At 34.3% G+C, this 25,771-nt stretch overlaps 1 protein-coding gene across 3 annotated transcripts in view; it reads right to left on the minus strand.

Moving 5' to 3' along the window:
* Positions 1-2,185: 2,185 nt before the first annotated feature.
* Ubl3 (ubiquitin like 3) overlaps positions 2,186-25,771 on the minus strand; it is a 64,133-nt gene continuing 40,547 nt past the window's right edge. For all 3 annotated transcript variants that reach the window (XM_004854789.4, XM_087199547.1, XM_087199548.1), the window contains exons 2-5: positions 12,207-12,315; positions 9,199-9,285; positions 5,370-5,447; positions 2,186-5,079 (exon numbers count right to left, since the gene is read on the minus strand). In XM_004854789.4, coding sequence (XP_004854846.1) covers positions 5,027-5,079; positions 5,370-5,447; positions 9,199-9,285; positions 12,207-12,315 — 327 coding nt within the window. In that variant the 3' untranslated portion in view covers positions 2,186-5,026. The remainder of the gene's footprint in view (positions 5,080-5,369; positions 5,448-9,198; positions 9,286-12,206; positions 12,316-25,771) is intronic.

Below are 25,771 nucleotides of genomic sequence, written 5' to 3' on the forward strand. Positions count from 1 at the left end.
TGGAGGGGAGTGGAATGGGAATAAATAATTTATATTATTTACAGGTACAAATTTCCTATGATGAATGTGATCAATATGTATATGTACAAATAAAAAATTAAAGTTAAAAAGAATTAATCAGACTTAGCAAGTAAGGAACAGAGTGTCTTCAAACCACTGCATCACTTCAGTATCTTGCCTCAAGTGTTTCCTGATGTAGTCATGTGCAAGTCAACAGCTGTAACCTGAAGAAACATACAGTATCATCTCATGATCATGTTGTCTCTTTCATCATTAATCACTCCTTGCTCACTCACCTCCCTAGGTTTTTGAAGTTCCATACAGTGCTGTTTCTCACTTTGATCAGATCTGTTTGAATAATGTAATCATGTAATCCCATCACAAGTTTCAAAGTCAGGTTTATGTCCGTATGTTAATACAACCAATTTTTATTGTCCATGCTCTACAGCTTGGTATGTAAATAAGAGGTTGTGTCTCATTGATGATTTGCAGGATCTTCTATTTTTCTTCTAATGAGATTTTCCCATTCTTTCTTCCTTTTGAATGTGTTTGAACATCATCATCATCCACATTTTCTCTGACCTTTTTAAAGCTACTTTAAACAAGTTTGGAGTACCCATTGATGTCTAGCTCTGTATTTACAACATAAAGTCTTCTAACAGGTTTGCCATATAAGTTCTTGGGCAAAGTGGTGTTGTAAAGATTTAAAAATAATCCTTACACCAAACCTACAAGTATTATATTAATATTGTATATGAAAAACGGTGGTCAAATATTAAGTAACCTGTTCAAAGTCACCAGGCTCAAAAGCAGGCATGACTCCAAAGCCCAGCTGTTCTCAGGGTACTGAATTTTGAGAACTGAATAATATGAATCAAGTTGGAGATAACGGTCAGATGAAAAAGAATGCTTAGTGGAACCCAGTTAAGTAGTGTCCCCAAGGAAAACTACCATGTGACTCTCCTGAGTGTGAGGGGAGCCAGGCTCCAGAATGCAGGGGAAAAACTTCTATCTTATTTGGCAGATGCCTGAGAATGGAACAAGCCCCAAATTGTCTTCCTCTATGTAGGGTCTGGACAGACTAAAAAGCTTGAGGTTCCAGGGTTGCTAAGGATCAGTCTCTTTTCCCTCTGAATTCTGTGACCCCCCTTGTATTGTGACAGCAGTTTTCCCCACTGCATGGCAGACTTCCCTACACCAAATCAGCTTCAAGAAATGTTTGTAGAAAACAAATTTGGATGTATAATAATTGCATCCTAAAACTGTTAAGACTCTGTACCTAAGACATCCAAAAAACCAATTCACTTCTGGAGCCACTTTAGGAAACTATGTTTACCCAACTCCTTCATTATTGGTTGAATCATATGAAGGAGACTGAGATTTACTATTCCCAAATGTTTTACTATGTCTACTCCATATTTCCTGAAAGCTGTCATTTTGAAAAAGAAAGGAGAATATTAAAAATAGTTTAAATAGCAAACATTTGACACCCCTTTCAAAAACCATAAGCTTTGATGGCAAAGAATCAGATGTTTCTCACACTGTCCATGAAGTCTTTCAGTTCTTTTGGGCACAAGAGAGCCACATCTTTATAGCCTTCTGAAGAAAGCACGCTGGTTGCAGGATATGCCAGGAGTCAGCCTTGATCACCTAATGCCATGTCCAAGAACCCTGCTCCATCTTGGCTCTGGACATGGTGCCTGGTAACTGCCAGAACCTGAAATCTTGTTTCAACTATGCTCTCTTTCAAGCCTTCCTCCCATGCAACCACTCTGTTTGGCTAACAAGTGACTATATTACAAAACAGTACTGGCAAAAAGATAGAAACCCCAACAGTCAACAATGTGTTTGACACGAAAGCATTTGGTAAAATATAGCGGAGTACTATGCTGGTACCAATGTTGAATGTTATCATGCTGGTGCCATAGGCTGGTACCAACATAGGCTGGTACCATGTTGAATGTTACTGGAGAATAAACTGGAAAGAAGAAAAAAGAGAAAATGAGTAGAGACAAAGATGAGAAAACGACACCAAAGTTATGAATGGAAGTTATTTAAAAGAAGAGAAATATTCTACCACAGATGAAGAAAGTTTTAATTTCTTTGCACATTAAACACTTTACCACACCTAGCTAACAGAAATTACTGTAACATCGGTGAAAATAAGTTCATAAAACTGAAGATAGATGTTTGTCATGAGAAAACCTCATTTAATATGATGTCAGATACTATATTTTTCATGATAAGATACAACTTATCCTGAAGAGAAAGCAAATAGTTCAGATCAGGGAGACATGCTGAGGTTTTAATAAAGAAAAGCTTTGCCTTGTTCAGAACACTTAAAGATGAGTTAGATACCAAGTGCTGGGCAAGGGCACAGGCCCATAATTCAGGCTTTATTTTCATTACTGGATCCATGCAGCTCTCACTTTTAGGTAAGTGCACTGCTGCTTTTGGCAGAGGGATCTTCAATAGTAGCCTTGGATATGATCAATCATATTTTAACCATCAGGCAGTCCATAGAAGTGTTTCAGAGGGATAGTTGAGTGCTTTTATGTATACACACTATTAAGGCATCTAAAGTTTTGGTGTTTTCAGTACATAATTTTACTGCTATTTTTATTCTTATTTTTCAACTTTTACAACTATGATATTAGTTATTGAGTGACCTAATTCTTTTCTACTAGAACAAGTTTATCCCACTGAGAAAACTCTTGGTCTTATGAAAGGGAAATATATGATATGGGAACCACAGAAAGATATATTAAAAACCAATAGGGAATATTTTTTGTTTTTGTGTTTTTGGTACCAGGAATCAAACTCAGGACCTTGCGCTTGCCAGGCAGGCACAGAATCACTGAGCTACATCCCTGGCCACAACAGGGAATATTTTTAACCATCATAAAAATGCAATCACAATTAACTGACAGTCTTTAACTTTGGAAAAACTGGAGAGTAATTAGAATCAAAATAGGTACTAAAAACGTAATTACTAGTGGTTTGTTTTACAAAAAAAGAATACAGCCATATAGGCTAATGGCTCAATTAGGTAATTATCAGATTCTTCTTTAGTCAACACTAACAGAATTCACATTTGAGCTAGTCAACAAAGCATATAAATATTTAACATCTCTTGAAATAACATTGTAGCAATAACAGAGACTACATAATTCTATTCATTGTTGTAACTAAGAACAAACTAACCAGGTTAAATATCAAAGATACACTGGGAATACTCCCAAACCAAGAAGAGAATATTAATTAACTTCAAAAGATTCAGAAATAAAAGTAGAAAACATTTTTTAACATGGATGAAGCAGTGCTTAAACAATTATCGACCTAATCAAGACCTTTAAAGTGATCACGAAAATGCACTACAATATCTTTTTTATTTAGTTTACAGAAAGAGTCTGTAAGTACAGGTTGCAGAAAGAAAATGTTTAGTGCTATTTACATTCATTTTAAAACTCTGCTCTATACAAATTTAATTCTCATCAGTATGAACAATATTTTTGTAGATCTACTGCATATAAAGCCTTTTCATCAAAGCATTAACAATGAATAAAATAACCTGATTGCATTTAAAGAAAGCTGACCATTTGAAACCTTTTATACTTAATGCTTGAAGGGTCATGAACACTTATTAAATATAGAACATAATGTCAGCTTGCAACTTCATTTTTAAAAAGGCTAAAGTTATTTATATGGAATATTGTTCTATGTACTACACGCCAAACTTTATGTAAGTTCTATAGTTAGTTATTTTATAAGACTTTTATTAAATATATTCTACACATATTTGTAATTTCATCCAGGAAGATTTCTTCCTAGTGAAAAAAATATAAAATCTTTCATATTTTTTACAGGTTTAGATGAAACTAGTTCATGCTTTAGTGCTGTGCAAATTGTTTTTAGCATATCAATCTTTAAATTATTGGTATAAAATAAAAGTGGCATCCTTAATCATGTATGCCTTGTATGCCTAAAAAAAAAAAATCAGCTTTTGATTTTCATACAGTTGCAAGCACTAATATCAAATGCAAACTACATAAAGAAACAAAACTAGTACTGAGCTTTTTTTTTGTAATTTTAAGAGTTCATCTGAACTCTCTAAGTAAGCATAACATTGGACAGTCACAGTTGGGCAGTAATTATGGAAATGTCCAATTTTCTGGTATTCAAATACATAAAACTGATCAGTCAGTGAGGTTTTCTACTATTTCTGCGTGAGAATGAAAGCCTCTGTGCCCCTGGCACGCTCCTACATTAAGGCTAGAAAACGCACTCTCACCCCTCCCTTGCGCTGTCTGAATAAGCACTCAGCAACGGCAGGACTCGAGAGTGCATGGGTTAAAGGAAAAAATTAGTTTCATCAGCCCTCTACTGAGTGCTTTAAACAACAGGCACATTTTGTTTTTTCATTTGTTGCAGTGAAAATAGTCACCCTCAGATTAATATTCTGTGCCAGTACAGCCATTGTGGCTGACTTTGGTAGAATTCAACCAACATTTTAGTTTCTTTTCCATTTTTCCTCTCAAGTTGGCCCAGTAATTAACTTCATTAATTGCTGGGTGTCTTCCAATGTGGAATTGTATATATGAGTATTTCTAGATACTATAAACTATTATAATTCTGCTGATGAGGAAAATAATGATCTTTTTTAGTGCAAACTGTATTTGGAATACTTGATTTGTTAGTTCTGGTAATGAAAATTTTTGTGGCAGCAAAATCGTTTCTGCTATTGAAAGATAACTTGTTAACTTTTTTTGGGAGATCAACTGCATTCAAAAGCCAATATATTTTAAAAGTGTTCAACATAAAAATACAAGAAATAAAAAATCATAGTGAAAAATGTTCTTGGTTCATTTTACTTTCATGAGAAAAGATGACAGTGTTCATGGGATAATTCAGTCCATGGATTTGCAGGCAGGCTGTTCCTAAAGGTTTCTGAAGCTATGTTGGGTCTCTTCTGTCCCAGCAGCATGAAAGACAAAGACTGTATCACACCACACTAGGCAGACAGTGTTTACAGGATTATACAACAATTACTCTCTCCCGTCTTTTCACGATTCCTCTGACCTAGACAAAACGAAGAAAAGCTTGTTTATGAATAAGAACACTAGAATGGGGGCACCAAAGTATAATAGCAGTTTTTTTTTTAAAGGTCTGCATTTTTTAAATTAAAAGGCTGTAATGAATGCTCTTTTAATTTTAGCATATTCCAAAAATGTGTGATTGTTTGCTTGCCAAGCTCTACTCATAAGCCATGAAATCTTCCCCTCCTTCAGAATGTCTTAAGAAAAACCTAGCCATTTTTGAATGCCTATCTTAGTGGCTCAAGTAAGATATTTCTCCAGTGCATGGCTTACCTTGAGAGTTTGGTTCTGGCAATGTCTCCCTGGCCACCAAATGCATTACTGTTGTTTTGCCAAAAGGAAGTTTTAATGCTAGAGAAAAAGCAGAAGACAATTTATTACATATACTTTGACCTGTTAAAAAAATCACTATCCATTTTAAAGATGGAATTGCTTTTTGTATGATTTCCTCAACAGACAGAACTTCTTAACAAAGAAAAGATCTCTACAAGCTGAGATTAAGTTAGTATTACCAGAGATAACTTTCACAATTTAAAAGTGATTGTTTCCACCTATGGCCACTATTAGTTTGACACATATATCTGTATTATTTAAAGAAGGAGCTAAGAGAAAATATACAATTAATTGGTTAATATCAGTGATCACCTTTTATAGACACAAAAAACATTTTTAAGCGTAAAAGTTTGGATTAAGAGATACTCTAAGTACATCATCTACTTTATGTAGAAATAGGAAATAAACTTAATTTTAAATATCTACTTTCAATCTGTTAGAAAATAATTTTCCAAAAAGGTTAGATTCACTGCTTCAGTATTAGTAATGATAGTTTTCTAATCAAGTCTTTAAAAGTTTTTCTCATTTATTCTTTGAATAAAACCAGAAGCAGCCAGTACATGTAACTTGTGGCATTGTTTCCAGAGTTGTACTGTTTTGATACATAAAACTACTTTCTCTTTGCTAACTACAAACTACAAACAGTAAATACTGATGCAAACAATACTAAAGGTGAAGGAAAAATAACAGAATCTAAAATGCTTTCTCTTCTCTTGAGTGTGGATGCTTTGTCATTCTACCATGACACTATACAATATCTAGAAGAGAGGTTTCAGCCTTTAATGTATATAAAAAATCACCTGTAAGTAAAACTGGGATATAGTGATGCATCTGCATTTTAAAATGAGTACCTCAGAGGCTGGGGGTGTAGCTCCATGGTAGAGCACTTGTCCAACATGCACACGGCCCTACATTACATTACCAGCACCACAACCAATCAATATTAAAAAGATAAAAATGTATATTTAGCAGAGGTGATTCTCGCATTTGTCATCTCAGAAGCACACTTTGGGAAGCACAGAGCTAGAATGCACTGACCACCAAAGCTCTGGCTGATCATCTTTTTCACCCTCCTATCACTAAGGCTGTTGACCACACTTCCTTTAGTGAACTGAAATTCCATGGGACTTCAAGGCTACACCTCAAAAAAGAAACTCGATAACCAGAAATTTAAACCTGAAACTTAGCCACAGAATTTTAAGAATGGCAGAGAAACTGGGGACAGTGGCACGTGCCTATAGTCTCAGCTACTTGGGAAACTGAGGCAGGAAGACTGATTAAACTTAGGAGTTCAAGGCCAGCCTGGGCAACACAGTAAGACCTTGTGAAAGCAAGAAAAGAGAGAAAGAGAAAAGGGGAACAGAGTATCCACACCTCCATTAGCCATTCATAGAACGACTGTATCCCCACCTTGGCTGAATCCCCACTACTTTATATCACTCACTACTTAAACACTTCCTAAGACAAGGATCTCACTCCTTCCCATAGTGAGCCATTCTTTCTCTGGACAGCTCAATGTATTCACATATTCTTTCTTTTTTTTTTTTTTTTTGCTACCAGGCATCAAACTCAGGACCTTGCACTTGCGAGGCAGGCGTCAGAATACATATTTTTTCTTACATTGAATTTAAAAAATTGTCTGCCTTTGATTTTCAGTTATTGGTCCTGAGTCTAATTTTCTCAGGGCTAGTTTTCGTGTACAATAGCCATTCAAATATTTGAAGATAGCTGCTATCACTGTGTGTGATATCATCTTTTTTATGGATATTTAAGAACACAGGGAGACTGAAAAGACAAACAGTTGAACAGTATTTTTCAAATCTGATCAAATATCCAGCTGTAATGATTAAATGAATAGTCCAGGCTCCCATACTATCTAAATCACTAAGGCCAGAGGTGGTTCACTGTACTTCTGGAAAGACTTATAGTAACAGAATGACAATAATGACATAAGTCAATCTGGTATATTCTAAAACAAATACCAAAAAATTACAGGTAAAAATTCATAATTTAATGGGAGTCAATGATTTTGATTGAATGCAAATTCTGTATCTTTAATATGATATTGGAACACTGGGGCCATAACATTATTAATGAGTGGAGTTGATGGAAAATTGTTCCCATATATCAAAACATAGAAAGAGATAGTGAATCTCAAGATTCACTCATCTAGTCAGATTAAATTCAAGCAACATTTATCAATTTTAACTCAAGATCTTAAAGCCACACAGAATTTTTAAAAAGGTTAGAAAATGGCTCCATTTTTAATGATTGTACAATATAGCCAGGGAGCTAAAGGGTAATTTGTACATCAAGACTGGTCCACCTAACTAAATGAAAACTATGGAAAAAACTAGAGGTGAAAAAAGGTCTAGTGTATTGTTTTGTTTCGTTTTTTGGAGACAAGAGTCTCGTTGCATAGTCCAGGCTGGCCTTGAACTGAACTCACTATGTAGCCTAGGCTAGTCTTGAACTTGTGGTGATCTTCTTGCCTTAGCCTCCTGAGTGCAGAGATTAAAGAAGTGCGCCACCATGATCAACTAAAGCTCTAGTTTTAAATGGTAGCTATCTCTTATAGACAACAGCATTTGTTAGATCAATTATAACAACACTGTACCAGAACTTGGTTATATGTGAGACTACACAGTGAAATGTCCTACCAACTTGACACTGTTAAAATCATTTTATTCATCTGTTCTAGCCCCCCTAACACAGTAGATTTTATCTTTTGTCCTATGTAATACTCAAAGACCTTCATGGGAGATTTTTGTCTTATTTTCCCTGTATATCTAAGTCATGGTATTAGAACAGAAGAAGAGTTCAATAAATGTATGTTTAAAAAAATGAATGAAGTATTCTACCTTTAAAGAAAAACAGATTAAATATTTCATTGTCAAGTTTAGAAGGAAAAGCTTGACTATATAGAAACAAAGATATATTTAAGCGACTATTTAATTTGCCTACAAATTTCCAATTATCTGAATATATTTAAAATGCATATAGTAAATGCAAAATCAACCCTAAGCATGGTAGAAAATGTCCCATAAGAGGGCACTATTGAGCTATACTTCCCCAATCACATATAAAGAAGAGCTAATAATTAAAGTGTTTGCCATGTGTCAATCACTCTTCTAAGTACTCTATATAAACTAATTCATTCTTCCCAAATTATGAGGTAGGCACTATTGTAACCCCTATTACTGATGAAGAAACTGGGACACAGACATTTTGTTAACCAAGGTTCTTGCCTGAGTTTCCTGATGGGCAAGCAGTGGAGGGAAGACACAATTTACAGTTTGGTTCCTAAATCTGTCTTTGCAATCACTAACACCAGACTGCTACACTCATGGCAATCGTTTACCTTTATTCTCACATGATTAGTAATCATATTAGTTGGAGTCAAACTGAAAACACTTCTTCATATATTTAAAAACCAATTATCATAAACCTTTCCTACTTTATATATCAAATTTTAACCCTAAAATATAACTAAATTATCCAGAAGTACAATAAAATTACATTTGTAAAATGGCAGGTATGGACTCCTACTATACTCTGATAGTTTATTTCATAAGGTGCTAATATTAATTTTAATGAAATGCAAAATGTAAAGAGGTATGCACACCAAAAATAGGCAGAATTCAAAGTCAAATTTACTAGGATTTTTACAATAAATTAAAAGATATTAGCATGTAAAATAAAAGAGTAATAATGCAACATTTGTAATGCATGATACAAACATTAAATCCGTTACAAATTTGATTATTACCTCCTAATGTGACATTTCCATGTAGAAATCGTCCTTGATAAATAAGTCGTAGAATATTTGGACTGCTGACCTGCTCTTCTTCCCAGTCTGAAAAGAATTCAGGGAACTGATTAGGTGCATTTCAACATATAATTGAGGCACTACTGCACTGTTTTAAAAATCTGAACCCAAATCAGTTGCATTCACTGCAGCCTTTCTTTTGGACTCCTTAGATACCAGGAGATGCAAAAGAGACTAACTAGCTTTTGTTTCTTACAGAAAGAGTGCCATATTACAGGCCTACAGATTAAACAACTAAACCAAATAGTTGGGAAAAATCTAATCCTAGTAAAAAAATATACCATTTGAAAATTAGTTTCAATTACCAATAATCAGCAGACAATATTACAATGTTCCAATAGTTGTACTTGTAAAAATGTATATGCAAAAGCTAGAAACAAGTCTAACAAAGACTTTAAAAAGAACTTAAATGTATTAGATAGTGGTGATATATTATCTTTTTTTAGGTCAACTGGCAAACAATACAGAAGACATAACTTTACCTCATCTTATTCATGATGACTACCCAGAAGAAATCCCCAAAATAACACATATTAGAAGGTATTATATAAATATGCAATCTAGAAAACTGTACAAAGAAAATAAAAGACAATCAGGAAATAGCTTTGGTATTAGTATTAATAAATATTTACATTTGCTGAACTTACATGATAAATGTAGACCTAAGTATATTTAAATTTAATTTAAATATTTTACATAAAATAAAATAATTTCTTTTTTGAAGTATCTAAATTTGCTGAATAGATTTGGCAAACTAAGGAAAGAGTAGACATTAAAAAGTTTTTTCATGCAAGTAACTTCTAACTGATACAATCAATTTTCAATACTGATATGATTGTTCACTTGGGATCTTTTTAAATGGCAAAGACATGTTCTGTACTTGATGAATCAAGAGTTACACTGATTTTAGTAACTAAGTGAAATAATTAAGAAATAAAAGTATTTCTTCTATCTCAAGTTGAACTATTGCCCAAATAAAATTTTTGAGAGGGGTTATCTCTTTTGTCTTACATTACCTTTTCTACAATATATCAAAAGCTATCTTCAAGCTCCCTGCTTTCCTCCAAAAAAGACTCATAAAAGTAATCTTTTGTAATACACCTATCACAAAATCACTCTGGCACTTAAAATGCTTTTCATACTGATCATTATCCTGGCCTGTCTATAAAGAACACCCAGTATTCTTACAGCCTCAAGCTTTTCTGCGATTCCTTCTCAGTTGTGACTTTTAGTTTCAGTTCCTCTCTCATTTAGGAACTAGCTTCTTGGTTACCAACTGAACAAAAATATCTACTAGTTTAAAGTATTTGCCTAAATTAGTTATTTCTCAAACTCAGGCCTATGAACCCACAAAGACATGTTCTTACGGTCGGAAAGTCCTATTTAAGAACTTTCAAATTGTTTTCATTTTGATGATTTGGAAGTGACCTCTAGATGATTCAAATGACCACTGGATAACCAAAGGTAGATGGGATTTTAGTGCCCATGTATGCATCAGGTTTATGACTGTAATGTTGTCAAGCAGTCAGTACTTCTTTAATTGTCAAGAGATTAATGAAAAAAGAGCAGGAGCCGACTTAAGACATAAATGATGCATTCTTTCTAAAAGAAACTGGATGACAATGGTGCAGTGTATGAATAAAGACTGTAGTAAGTGCAGACAACTGGGTCACCATGCACCATGCAGGAACACAGGCATTCATGATGCAAGCAGTAAAGTAGCTTTAGCAAAAATACACCACTAGCAAATCAGTGTCATTACTGTGAACACTATCAGTTTTAGAGTTATATTTGCATTTTCCTTATAGATCCATTTTAGTTTTATGGTTTTTATGAGTTAACAAAGATGAATAATTTTAACTGGGCTTTATGTTTCTACATTTTAAAATGTACATCATAATAAAAATAATTTAAGTACTAAGGGGTCTAAAAGAGATTTCTACCTCTAAAAATGGTTCCCTATGATATTTAAAGTTGAGAAATACTGATCTAATTGATTCATTTTGTACACACTATGTTCTTTGTTGAAGCAAGTCCTATCCTTTAAAAGTTCAAATTGCTTTTGCTAATAAAATTACATAAAATCAGCTGAAACAGTCTTATCTTTACTGTGCATACCATTTAAAGGGTCACAATGACACTTGAGGAAGTTCACAGGAAAGGGAGGTAAGACCGTTTTACTAGATAGAAAAAAGTAGAGAAAGGAAGGAATACCAAACATACTCTCCAAAACTATTTGGCCTTTCTTGACCCTGTCGGGAACACGTGCAATGACATGAATTAAAAGTTACCTTTATTTCCGATTTAATTTTAAGCAGGCTATTTATAGAATAGACCAAAGAAACTATTTTAATTTGTTAAAGATAGTTTTTTTTCTTTCTTTTTTGTTTGGTAAAAATAAGTTTAATGGGGAAAAAATAAGAACCAAGATATATTATGTAAAGGTACAAATTGCCAATGATGAATGTCATTATATTGTATACCTAAAATGTACCAATCAAATTAATTTTAAAAAAAGAAATTATTGGGCCAGGGATTTAGCTCAGTGGTGCCATCACCTGCCTCACAAGTATAAGGTCCTAAGTTTGATCCCTGGTACCAAAAAAAAAAAGAAATTATTAGTAGATCATTATCCTCATGCTAAAATAAATAAGTTTAACAGTATGAAAGCGTTATGTGTATCAACTATTATTTTTTCTTTTAAAAAAATATTTTTGGCTTACACTAACAATTCTACTGAGTTTCTTTACTATTTCAGAGTGAGAAAGCTGAAGGGCAAAGTCCAAGAAAGGATACAGAGATTCCTTTTAAGTCTGAGCATGACACCCTCAGGTATTTCTGTTCTTTTTCATTTTATAGATTTATAACTTTTTCAGATTGGTTTTGTGAAAAAAGGTAAGGAATAGAGAATTAGCACTGTTCATCCTTGAGAGAAAAATATCACTCACCCATTGGCCAATTGTCATATACATGCTTGGCGATGTCAGAAGCAGAATCATTAGGAGAAAACAGGAACTCCTTTGTTTTTCCACTCACCAAGATGAGTCGCAAATTTATCTGAAAGATAAGGATTCTCTTAACATAAATTCTAAAATTTTTAAAACACAGAAATAGCTTACATCAACTTTTCATTTCAATAATACTCATAAGTTATTATTACTTCCACATTGTGGTTATTTACTTCAAATCTATCAAGCTTTTTTAAAAAAAAGAGTAACAATTTGGCATATGATTTTATTTCTTATCATTTCAGTTTGTGTGTGTTACAGATGCCATAATAAATGAACAAATAAAACCAAAATTCACTTACGCTTTTAAATTTCTATGGTTTTAAATTATGCTTTTAATGCTTTTAAAATTTATTTTTAAATCTTATGCTTTTAAATTTCTTTCTTAAAAATTCACTTAATGCTTTTAAATTTACTCCAACAACACTCAGAATTAGACTTTTGTAGGTATCACTATTACTACAGAATATAATTTTTAATTTTAAATCTAATAAAAGTATTAACCCTACAGGTCTTATCAACTAAACAGGATAAAAAATATTTTAGTTAGGGATCCCAGGATTCACATTTCCAAGAGATAGAAAGATAGATAGATGGAAAGAAAGAAATAAAGAAAGAAAGGAAGGAAGGAAGGAAGGAAGGAAGGAAGGAAAAGAAAGAGAGAGAGAGAAAGTTAGTTGCTTACATAATTCCAAACACTTTCCAAAATGTTCACTTTTTACAGTTTTTAGCTTTTATCTGTCTTAAACCACTGGCAGTACATGCATGCCTGTCCCATCAGGCAGCTTGTATCACTAATGGTGTAAACGGATCTAATCACTTTTACTGGTCTTTTTAGTAATAAAATAAAGAGCCGCCCAATGGGATCATCATGCATGCACCGCTGGTGGTTCAAGCCACCTGGCAGTGAGACATATGCATTATGGCCCCATCATGAATGTGTTAGCTTGATATTATTTTTTAAAATCACCGTAAGTCACAAATACAAGCATGGCTTTCTACAGCTCTTGCCCTCTGTTAAAGAGTCAAAAAAGACCTTACTAAAAGTTGGGTCTGGTCCAGAGATAAGCCCTAGGACTAGTAATCTAGCTTAGCTTCTTTATATATAAATAACAGAGAATGTCATTGTACCAAGTTGCATAGTGCCAAGTTCCAGATTACCCTAGCTCTCCTCTTTATTAACAATGTATATTTTTTCTTATTAAACATACTAGAAAAACTTTAATATGCTAGAGTCTACAATGAATAAACTGGTATCTACCACAATACCATCATGACTCTGACAGAACTACTATATCTTGTTTGTTTGGTTTTTTGGGACAGGATCTTGCTGTGTAGTTCTAGCTGGCCTTGAACTCATTATGTAGCCCAGGCTAGCCTTGAACTTGCAGCAATCCTCCTGCCTCTGCCTCTCAAATGCTGGGATTACAGGTGTGCACCACTATACCCGACAAGATACTGATATACTTAATCACAATCACAGATGATGCCAGTCCTAGCATCTCACCCCTAGGTTGAAAGCCTAACTCCCAAAGAGAATGTATCTGGAGACAGGGTCTTTAGGAGGTAAAGTTAAATGAGGTCCATAGGGAGAGGCTGTAATCAGTAGGACTGTGATCTTCTAAGAGGAAAGAGAGGAAGAGGAAGAACTTGTGTACTCAACTGGTATTTCCTGTCTCTGTGCCCACCAACACACATACAGAGTAGGCGGTCTTCACCAGAATCTAATCATATTGGGATCCTGATCTTGGACTTTCAGCTTCCACAACTGTGAGAAATAAATTCTTACTAGTTAAGCCATCCAGACTAAGATATTTTGTTATGGCAACCTGAGCAGCCAAATACTCTCAAGAAAGAAAAATATAAAATAAGAAATGTGAAGCTACCTTTAGGAAGCAGCTTTTTATAAAATAGAAACTATGAACCAAATTACCTAGATCTGAAACCATTACATTTATTCACTACAGTGAAATACAGAATTTTTAGGGGTTGCTAAACAAATTATTTATTGATACGGCTTGAAAAGGGTGTAAAGCAAGACTAAACTTACACTGTTTTATCTTAAGCGGCACATTTTTCTATTTTGTTTTTCTGTCATTTGATTTAAAGACATCAGGATTCTCTTCCTACCAAGGTCTCAGAATTTTACTATTTTAAAACTGACACACAAAAGCTGCACAGGGTGGCATATTCCTGTGATTCCAACACTGGTTAGGTGGTTGAGGCAGATGGATAACAAGTTCGAGCCCAGCCCGGGAAACTCTAAGATCCTGTGTTAAAATAAAAATAAAAATAAAAATAAAAATAAAAATAAAAATAAAAATAAATAAAAAGGCTTGGGATGTAGCTCAGAGGTAGATAATTTGTGTGAGGTGCTAGGTTCCATCCCCAACAGCACAAAGAGAGGAAAACTGACACATATCAACACATTATTTAAATTAATAATATTCTTTCATATTTCAAAACTCTATATATTGAGAATATTGAAAACTTTTGATCTCTTGGTATGTTTAACATAGGTTTAAAAGAATTAAAAATGTGTTCTTTAAAGTTTATAGGTGGTCATGAACTTTTGGGTTGACACAGACCCTACTAATCCTTCCTTACACAGGCCTGCTTCACACAATTCACAGCAGAATTTGACGATGGCTCTGAGCTACAGAATGAAAACAAAAAGCAGAAGTAAGATTTTAAAATTGTCTACCCTGTGGGAACCTAAGAATCTCAATGAGTAGGGAAAGGAAGAATATGACAATTGTAAATCTGAGAATGTATTAAGTCTGGCAGTTAAAAATATCTAAAATCAACAGTTAAAAAGACTGCTTCAGGAAAGAAGCTTATGACAAAAATAGCAATAGCTCCAAATATTAGGTTGTTGAATAAAGTAACCCACTGCCTAAAACATTTCCAGTTCCTGATGCAGTGTCTGGCACAGAGCTGCTTAACCAATATTTGCCAACATTTGAATGTCTTCAGCAGTACTAAGATGCAAGTGAACGTGCAGCCCAGGCTTCAGCATTCTGGGGACTGTATTGAATGAACAGTGCAGCATGTGGAATGGTACTGAACAACTTCTTGGTAGCACTGTGGATGTGTGGGTAATTCAAACAGGTACCTCATTCTCTTAAAATCACAGGGACCTGGATCTTTACTGTCAGCAACACGAAACAGTTAATGTAAATACTACCACTTAGTAAGGCTTTTTGAAAAATAGAATTCTGACCTGTTATATTAACATATACTTTAATATATATTGGCTTTAGTTTTCAAATGAAGATAAGATGGGTTACTGACTTGATCCTATACTTCCATCCATAAAACAAACTTGCTCTCAGGCTAGAAACACGAAATATACAGTCAAGAATATTTTATGACTGTAACAACAATGGAAGAAAACATTGAATTCCCATAATTTCCTTTAGAAGAAATCTTAAAAGCAATCACCCAGATAAACAACTGGATACAAAGGCTGGTCAGCAGTTAACTGTCCCTATATTATAGTAAGAATCTTTCAGGCTTACTCAAGATAAACAGTATCAATTATAACCTTCTCACTAAATGTATGACGTCTATAAATGTGAGCCAGTTATCTTTAAAATATCATGCACTTTTCATCTAAGTATTCGCTAATGAAAGACCTTTTCACTTCTTTAATGCCAAGCTAACTGCAGCACTCTGGGAGGCTGAGGCAAGTTCAAACCCAGCCTGGGTAACTTAGTCAGGTTCTTGTTTTACAATAAGAAAAATTTTTAGAAAGGGCTGGGTATATAGCTCAGTGTGAAGGCCCTGGGTTCAATCAACCTTGCTGGACAACAATGACCCAAAAAAACATATGGGTATAACAGTCCTGAGAAGGGTAAGGTACAGTGAATTGAGAGAGAAAGAGAGAGAGCAAGCAGAGAAGGGCAGAAGGGAAGCGAAGGGAGGGGAGGGGAAGGGAGAGGAAGGGAGGAGAGCTGGAGAAGGGGATCATGAGGACTTAATGCTTAATGGATAGAAAGTTTCAATTTTTCAAGATGAAAGGTGTTGAGAAGTGGGTGGGGGTGATGTTTGTTACCATTATGAATGTATTAATACCACTGAACTGTAACTTTAAAATGTTCCACATGGTAAGTTTTCTATTTTGTCTGCTTCACCACAATTTAAACAAAAATACCACAAATTCAAATAAATTTCTTCACTGGAAAACTTTTCAGAATCCTTCATATACCATAATCTCCATGGGGGAAGGATGCCTGTAGTGTTCAGCTGACATATCAGAAGACTGAATAATAAATGAATGCATGTGGCAAGGCACTAGGCTAGATGCTGTAAAAAATACAAAAATGATCAAAACACAGTTGCTAACTCCACAGTACTCCGGGTTTGCTATAATGTACTCGATACCTCAGGAGGCAGTGCAGCACAAACAGGTGGCTGAAATTCAAGTTGGTTTACTGATGTTCAAATTTGTTCGGTACAATGTATTGACATGAAGACAAATTTTACTTGGAAAGTAAGCTATAAGTCCTACAGTATGCATTATATCTTTTTTAAAATGTTGAAATTGCTGTACTTAAAATAATTTTAGACTTACTGTCAAAGGATATAAAAGTGACTTTCTCCCTTTTACAGCATAATTGTGAATTAAATATTTCTATCATTTTGTATAAAAGAGCAGAATACACCCAAAGATAGTCTTTAAGTATTAGGCTAAGATTCATATAAAATGGAAATCCTAGAAATACACAAATGATTAAGGGTTATCTTTCTCATATGCTTTTAAGAAAACACAGAAGAAATGGTGTAGATTTGATGCTGTGGCTAGAAAAAAACATTTTTTTTTGGTACCAGTTATCAAATCCAGGACCTTGTGCTTCCCAGGCAAGTGTGGTGCCACTGAGTTAAATCTCTGGCCCGAAAATATTTTTAATGTGTGCTTTCACCTTATGAAAACTAGTAGTTCTCAGAGATTGTGTGATAGACGACTATTAAAAGTCTCTTCCAAGACCTAGGATAGCAAAAGCAATTCTAGGCAACAGAGACATGACAGGGAGTATCACAGTCCTGACCTGAAACTATACTACAAAGCCACTGTGATAAAAACAGCGTGGTAATGGCAAAGAAACAGACCCGAGGATCAGTGAAATAGATTAGAAGATGCAAAAACAATTCTAGACATACTCAGCCACCTTGTCTTTGACAAAGGAGCCAACCACCATCATTGGAGGAAAGATAGCCTCTTTAATAAATGGTGTTGGAAAAACTGGATTTCAACCTGCCAAAGATGAAAACTAGACCCATGCACTAAACTAAAATTGAAGTAGATTAAAGATCTAAATATTAAAACAGAAACACTAAACTTGCTGGAAGATAAATTAGCTAGAACTCTCAAAGACCTTGGCATAGGAAAAGACTTTATAAACAAAACCTCAGTAGCACGAGAATTAACACAAAGAATCAACAACTGGGATCTTATCTTATTAAAAAGCTCCTGCATACAAGAGAAACCACCAATAGAGCTAACAGACAACCTACAATGTGGGAAAAAATTTTTACCAGCTATTCCTCAAAGGTCTACTATCTAAAATACATAAAGAACTCAAAAATATCAGACACACCAAATATAAAGACCCAATCCAAAAATGGGCATCTGAAATGAACAAACATTTCTCAGACAAGTAAAAGCAGCAAATAAATATATGAAAAAATGTTCAATATCACTGGTCATTGGAGAGATGCAGATGAAAACAACACTGAGATTCCACTTCACCCCAGAAAGAATGGCTGCTATCAAGAAATCAACCAACAACAAATGCTGGTTGGGGTGTGGGAAGAAAGGAACCCTTCTCCATTGCTGGTGGGAGTACAGACTGGTGCAACCACTGTGGAAACAATATAGAGATACCTCAAAAAACGAGGACTAGAGGTCCCATTTGACCCAGCTATTCCCCTGCTGGGTATCTTCCCAAAAGAATTAAAAGTATCATACCACAGCAATATATCCGCACCCATGTTTATAGTAGCACAATTTGTAATAGCTAAAATTTGGAAACAGCCCAACTGCCCATCAACTGGAGACTGGATAAAGATGTGGGTTTTTTAATAAAATGGAGTACTAGTCAACCATAAAGAACACGCAACTAGAGACAGTTATAGCTAAACGTATGTACACTGAGGCCATACTCTTAAGTGAAATAAATAGGACATACATGTGTAAATAATGAATAGTTTCTCAGGCATGAAAAACTGAAAGTGTAAATAAAGATCAAAATGTATAACTGATAACTGAAATAGGAAGAAAAGGTCCAAAGGCATAGGAGAAGTGGGAGGGTATGGAAAAAGAAAGGAAAAGAAAAAAACATGAGAAAAGGAAAAAATGGAAACAAAGTCTTTGTAAATAGGGAAGGGTAGAGGGGGTGAAGGGAGGGCAGGGGACCGGGGAAAAAATAAGAACCAAGATACATCATATAAAGGTACAAGATCCAAATGATGAATGTAACTCTACTGCATATCTAAAATGTACCAATAAACTTAATTTAAAAAAAAAAAGTTCTCTTCCAGGGCCTGAAATTTAGCTCAGTGGTGCCACTGCCTGCCTTACAAGTGCAAGGTCCTGAGTTCGATCCCCGGTACCAAAAAAAAGAGTCTCTTCCAGCATTAACACCACGAGATCTGCATTTACAAAAAGGCATATTATTTAGAAATGCAACAATTTTGTTATGCACATTAAAAATACATGCAGGACACATAAACATTTAGTAACAGCCAAGTTATTCCTATCAGTCAAACTATATCTGAATAGAGGTGGAATGATGAAAATCCAGTGCCTTTATTTCCTCATCACTAGCTCTATCTTTGATTCCCTATAAACCATTGCCTAATGAAGCCACGCTACTTAAGCATTCTCTTAAAGGACACTTATGATCACCTAATAAAATCATCAAAAAACTCCTTACTTCTTATCTTCTTCAGTCTCTCTGCAATACCTCAAAAATTTAACCCTTTCTTTCTTGAAAATGTTTTCTCACTGGGTTTCTATAATTCTCAAAGCATGTGTTCTGGGACACTAGCCGCTTCTATAAGATACTAAGAGTTCTGTGCTCAGATAAATCTGTGAAACAAAATTTCACATACCCCCTTAAAGAGATATGCCAAGTACATTTCACATGTTAAAAGGCCAGAAAACAGTGAATATATTTGTTTAACACACTGTAATATTTAGCTAGAGCACCAATTTTCTTTCCTATATTACCTATTTCCATCCCACAGATCCTGGTGTTTGGTAAAACATACTTTGGGATGACTATTCAGCTTCTTTGACCTTCTTTTTCAGTTGTGCCCCTCCAATAATACAAACATTGGCTTTTTCAATGTTCTCTCATGTATCACTCCACCCCTTTCCCCACACCCTATACTCTATCACCAAGATATATCCATCCACTCTCAAGGTTTCAATGCCACCTGTTTGGAACAGTCACACAAAATACATAAATACCAATCTGACCAGTGATGGACAGTCCCATAAGACTGTAATGGAGCTGGAAAAAAATCCTTCTACCTTGTGATGTCTCATCCATCACAACATGCAGCATAGCATAGTAGCAATCACTCATATTGTGGTGATACTGATGTAAACAAAAGTTAAGCTGCCAGTCATACACAAGTACAGCATATATAATTACGTACAGTATGACTGGATAATCTTAAATGACTATGTTACTGGTTTATACATTTAATATACAGTATTTTATCATTATTTCAGTGTAGTCCTCCTACTTATTAAAAGAAAAGGTTTACTTTAAACAGCATACTGTGTTCCACAGGCAGTGCCCTCATACATCTTGTGCTAATCACATCTCTTAATTGCACATTTTCTCTTGTGCTTTATTTATTCTCCTTTGCTTTGTTTACTGTGGCCTTAGCAGCAACGGGCTATACCATATGGTACATATGTCTTAGGACTATCCTTGCTATATACACACACAATACCCCTGTATAGCTAGGTGTACACATTTGTGTAAATACATTCTATGATGTTCACATGTGACAAAACTGCCTCACAGCACTTCTCAGAACATATACCCATCAAGTGACACATGGCTATATTCCCAAACAAATTCTCCAACTGCCAGATGATCATTTCTCATTGGGTGTTCTGCTGTCTCCTCAAAATTGGTATTTTAAAAATTGAATTTGTATTTTTCTAATAACAGGTAACTTATTTCTGCTGACTTCTTTTGCCTAGTCACTTAGGCGAAAAAAGCTTAGTCATCATTTCCTCCCACCCTTTTTTCTTCCTTTTTCTTACTCAGTCTCTAACTCTCACATTCTGTCTGCTGTCAATCTCTCAGCCCAATCCATCTTGTACATCACCAAACACTCTCAAAAGTTTAAAATTTTGTCAGTATGTTCTGGAGAGCTAACATTTACTAATCAACTTGTGTTGCACAGTATAACAGTACTTTTTTGCGTAAAATATAGAATTAGGCATCATACAACTGTAGGAGGTAATAACTATTATTGCTATTTTATAGATGATAGTAAACTAGGACATCTTATTTCACAATCCAAACTCTTCCGGCCAACTCCTACTATCTCCCTACCCAAATTTCTACTTCCACCAAATTGATACATTCATTATAGATCTCCTCCTGGTAAAAATCACCAGAATGACTTTTGAATTGCTGCTGGTCAATTCTAATGCCACTTTTCGTTGGCCTGTGTGACCAATTAGACCTCTGTACTATTTATTCCTTACTTAGAATTCCCATCAATCACTGGTGACCTTATATAATTGCTGCCTGGGACAATTTTGATTTATATCTGTCATGTCACTATTACTATATGAATACTAACTCCTTTTACTTCACCCTTCCCCCAGTGCCTCAATTTAGAAGTTCATTATAAGGTCATCCTATATACACAATATGAATTATTGTATGTAGCAAGATACAGTTTATGGATCTTAACTCTAAAATTAAATTGTAGGTCCTTCAACGTAGAAAAATCAATCTTAAAACTTACTTCTCTTAGCAAGAAGCATGACATAATGTGTGTGAATACAAAACAATTTTGGTGATGAGGTACGTTTTCACAGCTTTCTCAGTTAAATCTTGTTTTTAGATCAAACAAGAAAAAGAAAGTATTTTAAATTAATTTATACAATTAACTTCAGTCACAGTGCCTGAAAAGGGTATTTAATATATTGAAAGGATGAATGAAGACTGTACCAAAATATGTCAGACTATAGCCAATGTTCCTAAAGCAGTTCAGTAATGTACATATAAGAGGATACTTTATGTATAACTACCAAAAGAAGAAAAAATGTTTTCTAGTATTTCTAGTGTTATGTAGTCAGGCAAATAATAGACTATTTTCCACACACAACAATCATGAAATACAAGCTCTGAAACAGACGGGTGAATATAAAGCACAGTTGCCCTGAAAAAGGAAGAAGAAAAAAATCAGTTTAAAATCATCCCATTCTTTACAATATGTTTGTTAGTCAACTCATTATTCAAAGTGACAGCAAGCTCTCCAGTTTAAGAAGAATACATTCTGTCTGCCTATGAAGAAAACGATTGTTTATGCTGCCTGTGCTTTGCAGTCCCATTCAGCTTGCACAATTTGCATCAACCTGTGACTAGTGATACCGTCACTTAGTGGTGATCCAGATAGCCATGACCTCATGTGGACTTGAGGTTCTCATTTATAAATTAACGTTTCCAGAATATCATGAATTCTTACTTGAATACAATTATATCTATTAAAATTTTAAATATGAATAAATAATGTATCAATTTACTTAGGATTGGTGTAACAAGTTGTTTGGCAGGAGAGCAATCCATAACAAGAAGAAACAAATGAAAGTGATAAATGCATTAATGCTACTGAATATCAAATACAATTAGCAATAAAATATAGCATAAAATTCTGCATCCATGCATACTTTCTAAGCTAAGAATGATAATTAGCATAGTCATTGGAGATGAATACTTCATACTGTAAACATTTTTTTAAAAATCTAAATGTTCATAAACTATGGATGTTACATAATATAAATCTAGCAGCATCAACACATGCGTATTATAATACAGAAAGCAAAACAAACAGCAACACATGGTTTCAAAGAGAGAAAATGAAGAGATGAGTCCATCAGAGTAACTTTTATTGTAAGAGTCTCAAACTTTCTATAATGAAAACTAAAAAGAAAGAAATCGAGACAGTTTTTCCAAGTGAAAGGAGAATTTTTGACTCAAGCACCAGAGAGTAAAGCATGGATTACTTGCTAGCTCCATAATTTTCGGACAACTGAGTTGAACAATTCTGGATACTTGTGCCACTCCATGTGTGAACAGGACTGTGAAAGAAGCCGTTTTCCTTCTGACCAAGATGAAGTGAACAGGCCAGTTGGAAATTTCCTCCCAAGTGGAACTGCAGTGGACATGATGCTATTATTACACAGTGTGAGCCCTCAAATTAAGTCCCTCTTTTCTGTTGGCCCAGGCTTTAGAGTAATCAAATCTCTCTAAAAATGCTGTGTAGCTCCTTGTGAATCACAGATTGGCATTACTGAAATTGCATTTGTTATAAGTAAATAACGTGCCCAAGATTGCTCCAATTCAGTTGGTCCAAGAACAAGTTAAAGTAAAATGTCAAAGTGTATAAAAAGGTTAAAACTTTCAATCATATTTAAATCAGTATTTAGGATAATTTTTTAAGAGGTACTTTTCAAAGAAGGAATAATTTTAAAGTTTTTACTCACTAATGAGGGGGAGGTGTTGTTGGAGATTGAACCCAGGGCACTGAGCATGCTAAAGTTTCTCCACTGAGCTACACCCTCAGCACCCAAAGTTGCTATCCTTTTAAAAAAATGAGTTGTTGTTTAATTCTTATGAGAGAAGGCCAACAAAGAACAGAAGACAAAACTTACAAGATCCATTAAACAATAGGCATGTTAGAGCTGGCCTTATAGAAATAATTAGATGATAAATTAAGCCATTTACCAAAAGGCTTAAGAGGCACCTTTCTTTTCGGAGAGCCCCAGGAGGTTGCTTTTGTGCCAGTAGGAGTTTTTGTGCACTATCCAGAAGTTAAAGTTTAACTTATGAAAGTTACAAATTTTAAGTTAGTACACTGTAATCGTTTTTAAAGTTAGCTTTATGTTTCTGTTCAACTTACAAAACTGTCAAATATCAATGACCTTTAATTAGTTGGCCTCTTTGTCAATGAGTTCTGCATTCCTGAACTGCACCACCCATGGATCAGAAAGTATTCAGGAAAACACCTGCATCTGCACTGAACATTTAAGACATTTTTTTCCTTGTTATTATCTCCTTAGATAATAGAGTATAGCAACTATTTACACAATGTTTACATTGTACTAGGTACTGTAAGTAATCCAGAGACAATGTGAAATACACAGAAGGATATGGTAGGTTGTATGCATTACTATGCCATTTTATATAAAAGATTCATCACCAAATTCTGGTATCCACAGGGCATCCTGGAACCATCTCCCCTTACCCTCACCCCTAAGGACAACTGTACTTAGATTTTAAACTACAATTATAAATTGAATAGATTCTCTTTCCCTTTTAGATATTTCAACTACCTCATAGCAAATCTTCTCAATTACCTAATAATCCTTATAAATCCAATAAACTAAATATATTAAAATGGTGAGCATATAATTCTCGTAAACATTACAAACTTTAAATATCCTTGTAAGCCCTCTTCCTAAAGGTTACAAGCAAAATCAATATTTAATTATATATATTCTTTTTATTTCATGAAAAAATAAAAATTTCATAACAAAATAAGAATAATAGTTAACATACTGTGGATCATTATCTTCACAGTAGTTACTAAGAGTACAAGACATAAACCAAAAAGGTTCTTACAAAAAATAAACAATAACATAAAACTTCTTTTCAACAAAGATAAACTAGTAGTATAAATGAAATAAATTAGCATATATAGACTAATTTTTGAAACAACTGAATATGAAATTTGAGGAATATTTGAACTTTTCCCTATTTCCTATTTATCTCTCTTCTATTTTGCTTTATCTATGTGTGTAAGAAATCATGAAATAACTGAGCTTGTGTGCCTGACTTATTCACTTAACATGTTCTCAAATCCATTAATAGGTGAATGGATGAGGAAAATGTGGTATTTATACACAACAGAATACTACACTGCCAAAAAGAAAGATAAAGTTGAGGCATTCATAAGTAAATCAATTACATATTTTAAATTGAAGTGCTTGCACACAGAACAGAAAGCACATGAAGGGATGCTCGGAATCATTTATCTGAATCTTTGAGTTGGCAACCCTGATTAGATTTGGTATTTATTTGAATTTTAAGATGGGTATCTTCCCATATAACTACACAAGAACTTTGAATTTTCTAGAACATGTACTTTTTCATTACTCAATTCTTTTATATGATAAGATGATAAACGATTTAATCTTTTCTCTCTCAAAACATGATCTGAATTCTGATCACAGCAGGTAAGGCCATCCCACTAAAAGGGATTATTTGCAGTTTCTTTTTAACTTTTCACTAGATATTCTGAATTTAGTTGTTATTCTTCAAAGGCTTCCTACTCTACATTTAGAGAAATTACAGGAAGACTTTGGAGAAAACTTTAGATGAAGAAGTGTTGAGTGTGTAAAGAGAACATTATTAGATGTCTCTTCTTTAGCCAATAATATGTCGATTACTGTGCCATAGAATAAATAATGTACTTATAATTATTTAAAAATAATTAGTAGAAATGCTTTATGAAAACACAACCATATCAAACATGTTCTAAAGAAAATATAGATTTTCTGGTGCAGTAGTACTGGAGATTGAACCCAGGACCTTCACACTGAGCCCTTTTTAAAATTATTAACTTTTAAAATTTTATTTATATACGTTTGAAGTTCAGGAAGTTTACAATCATCTTGGGGAATGGTTATATGTACATATTACAGCATGTTTCTTTGTTTTAAATCCACATCCCCTTCCCTTCCCCTCCCTCCTCCTCCAGTTACCCTATCCCATTTTTCATTCTTGTTCATATTATTTATCTTAGCTCATATTATAGCTTATAATGTTTATACTAATTTTGGTTATTAGGTTCCTGTACATGGCATATCTTTACTCTTATTTCCCTTTCCCCCTCTCAATTGTTCCCTTGGACCACTTCCCCGTTGCAAGAAACCCACCCTCTTGTCTCCTTCTATCCATCTTTTATCATTGTCTTTATTCATACTTTGCCTCACTCAAATGAGAGATACCATATGGTATTTAAGCTTGTGTGTCTGGCTCATTTCACTCAACATTATATTTTCCAGGTGCTTCCATTTTCCTACAAATGTCTCAAATGTGTCATTCATTATAGCTGAGTAGTGGTCTATTATATATAGATACCACATTTTCTTTATCCAGTCATCTGTTGGTGGGTATAAGGCTGCTTCCAGGATTCAGCTATTACAAATTGTGCTGCTATAAACAATAGTATACATGTAT

Source organism: Heterocephalus glaber, unplaced genomic scaffold (genome assembly GCF_053883595.1).
Source record: "Heterocephalus glaber isolate CG9 unplaced genomic scaffold, H.glaber_assembly_v1.0 deba00001720, whole genome shotgun sequence".
Taxonomy (NCBI): domain Eukaryota; kingdom Metazoa; phylum Chordata; class Mammalia; order Rodentia; family Bathyergidae; genus Heterocephalus; species Heterocephalus glaber.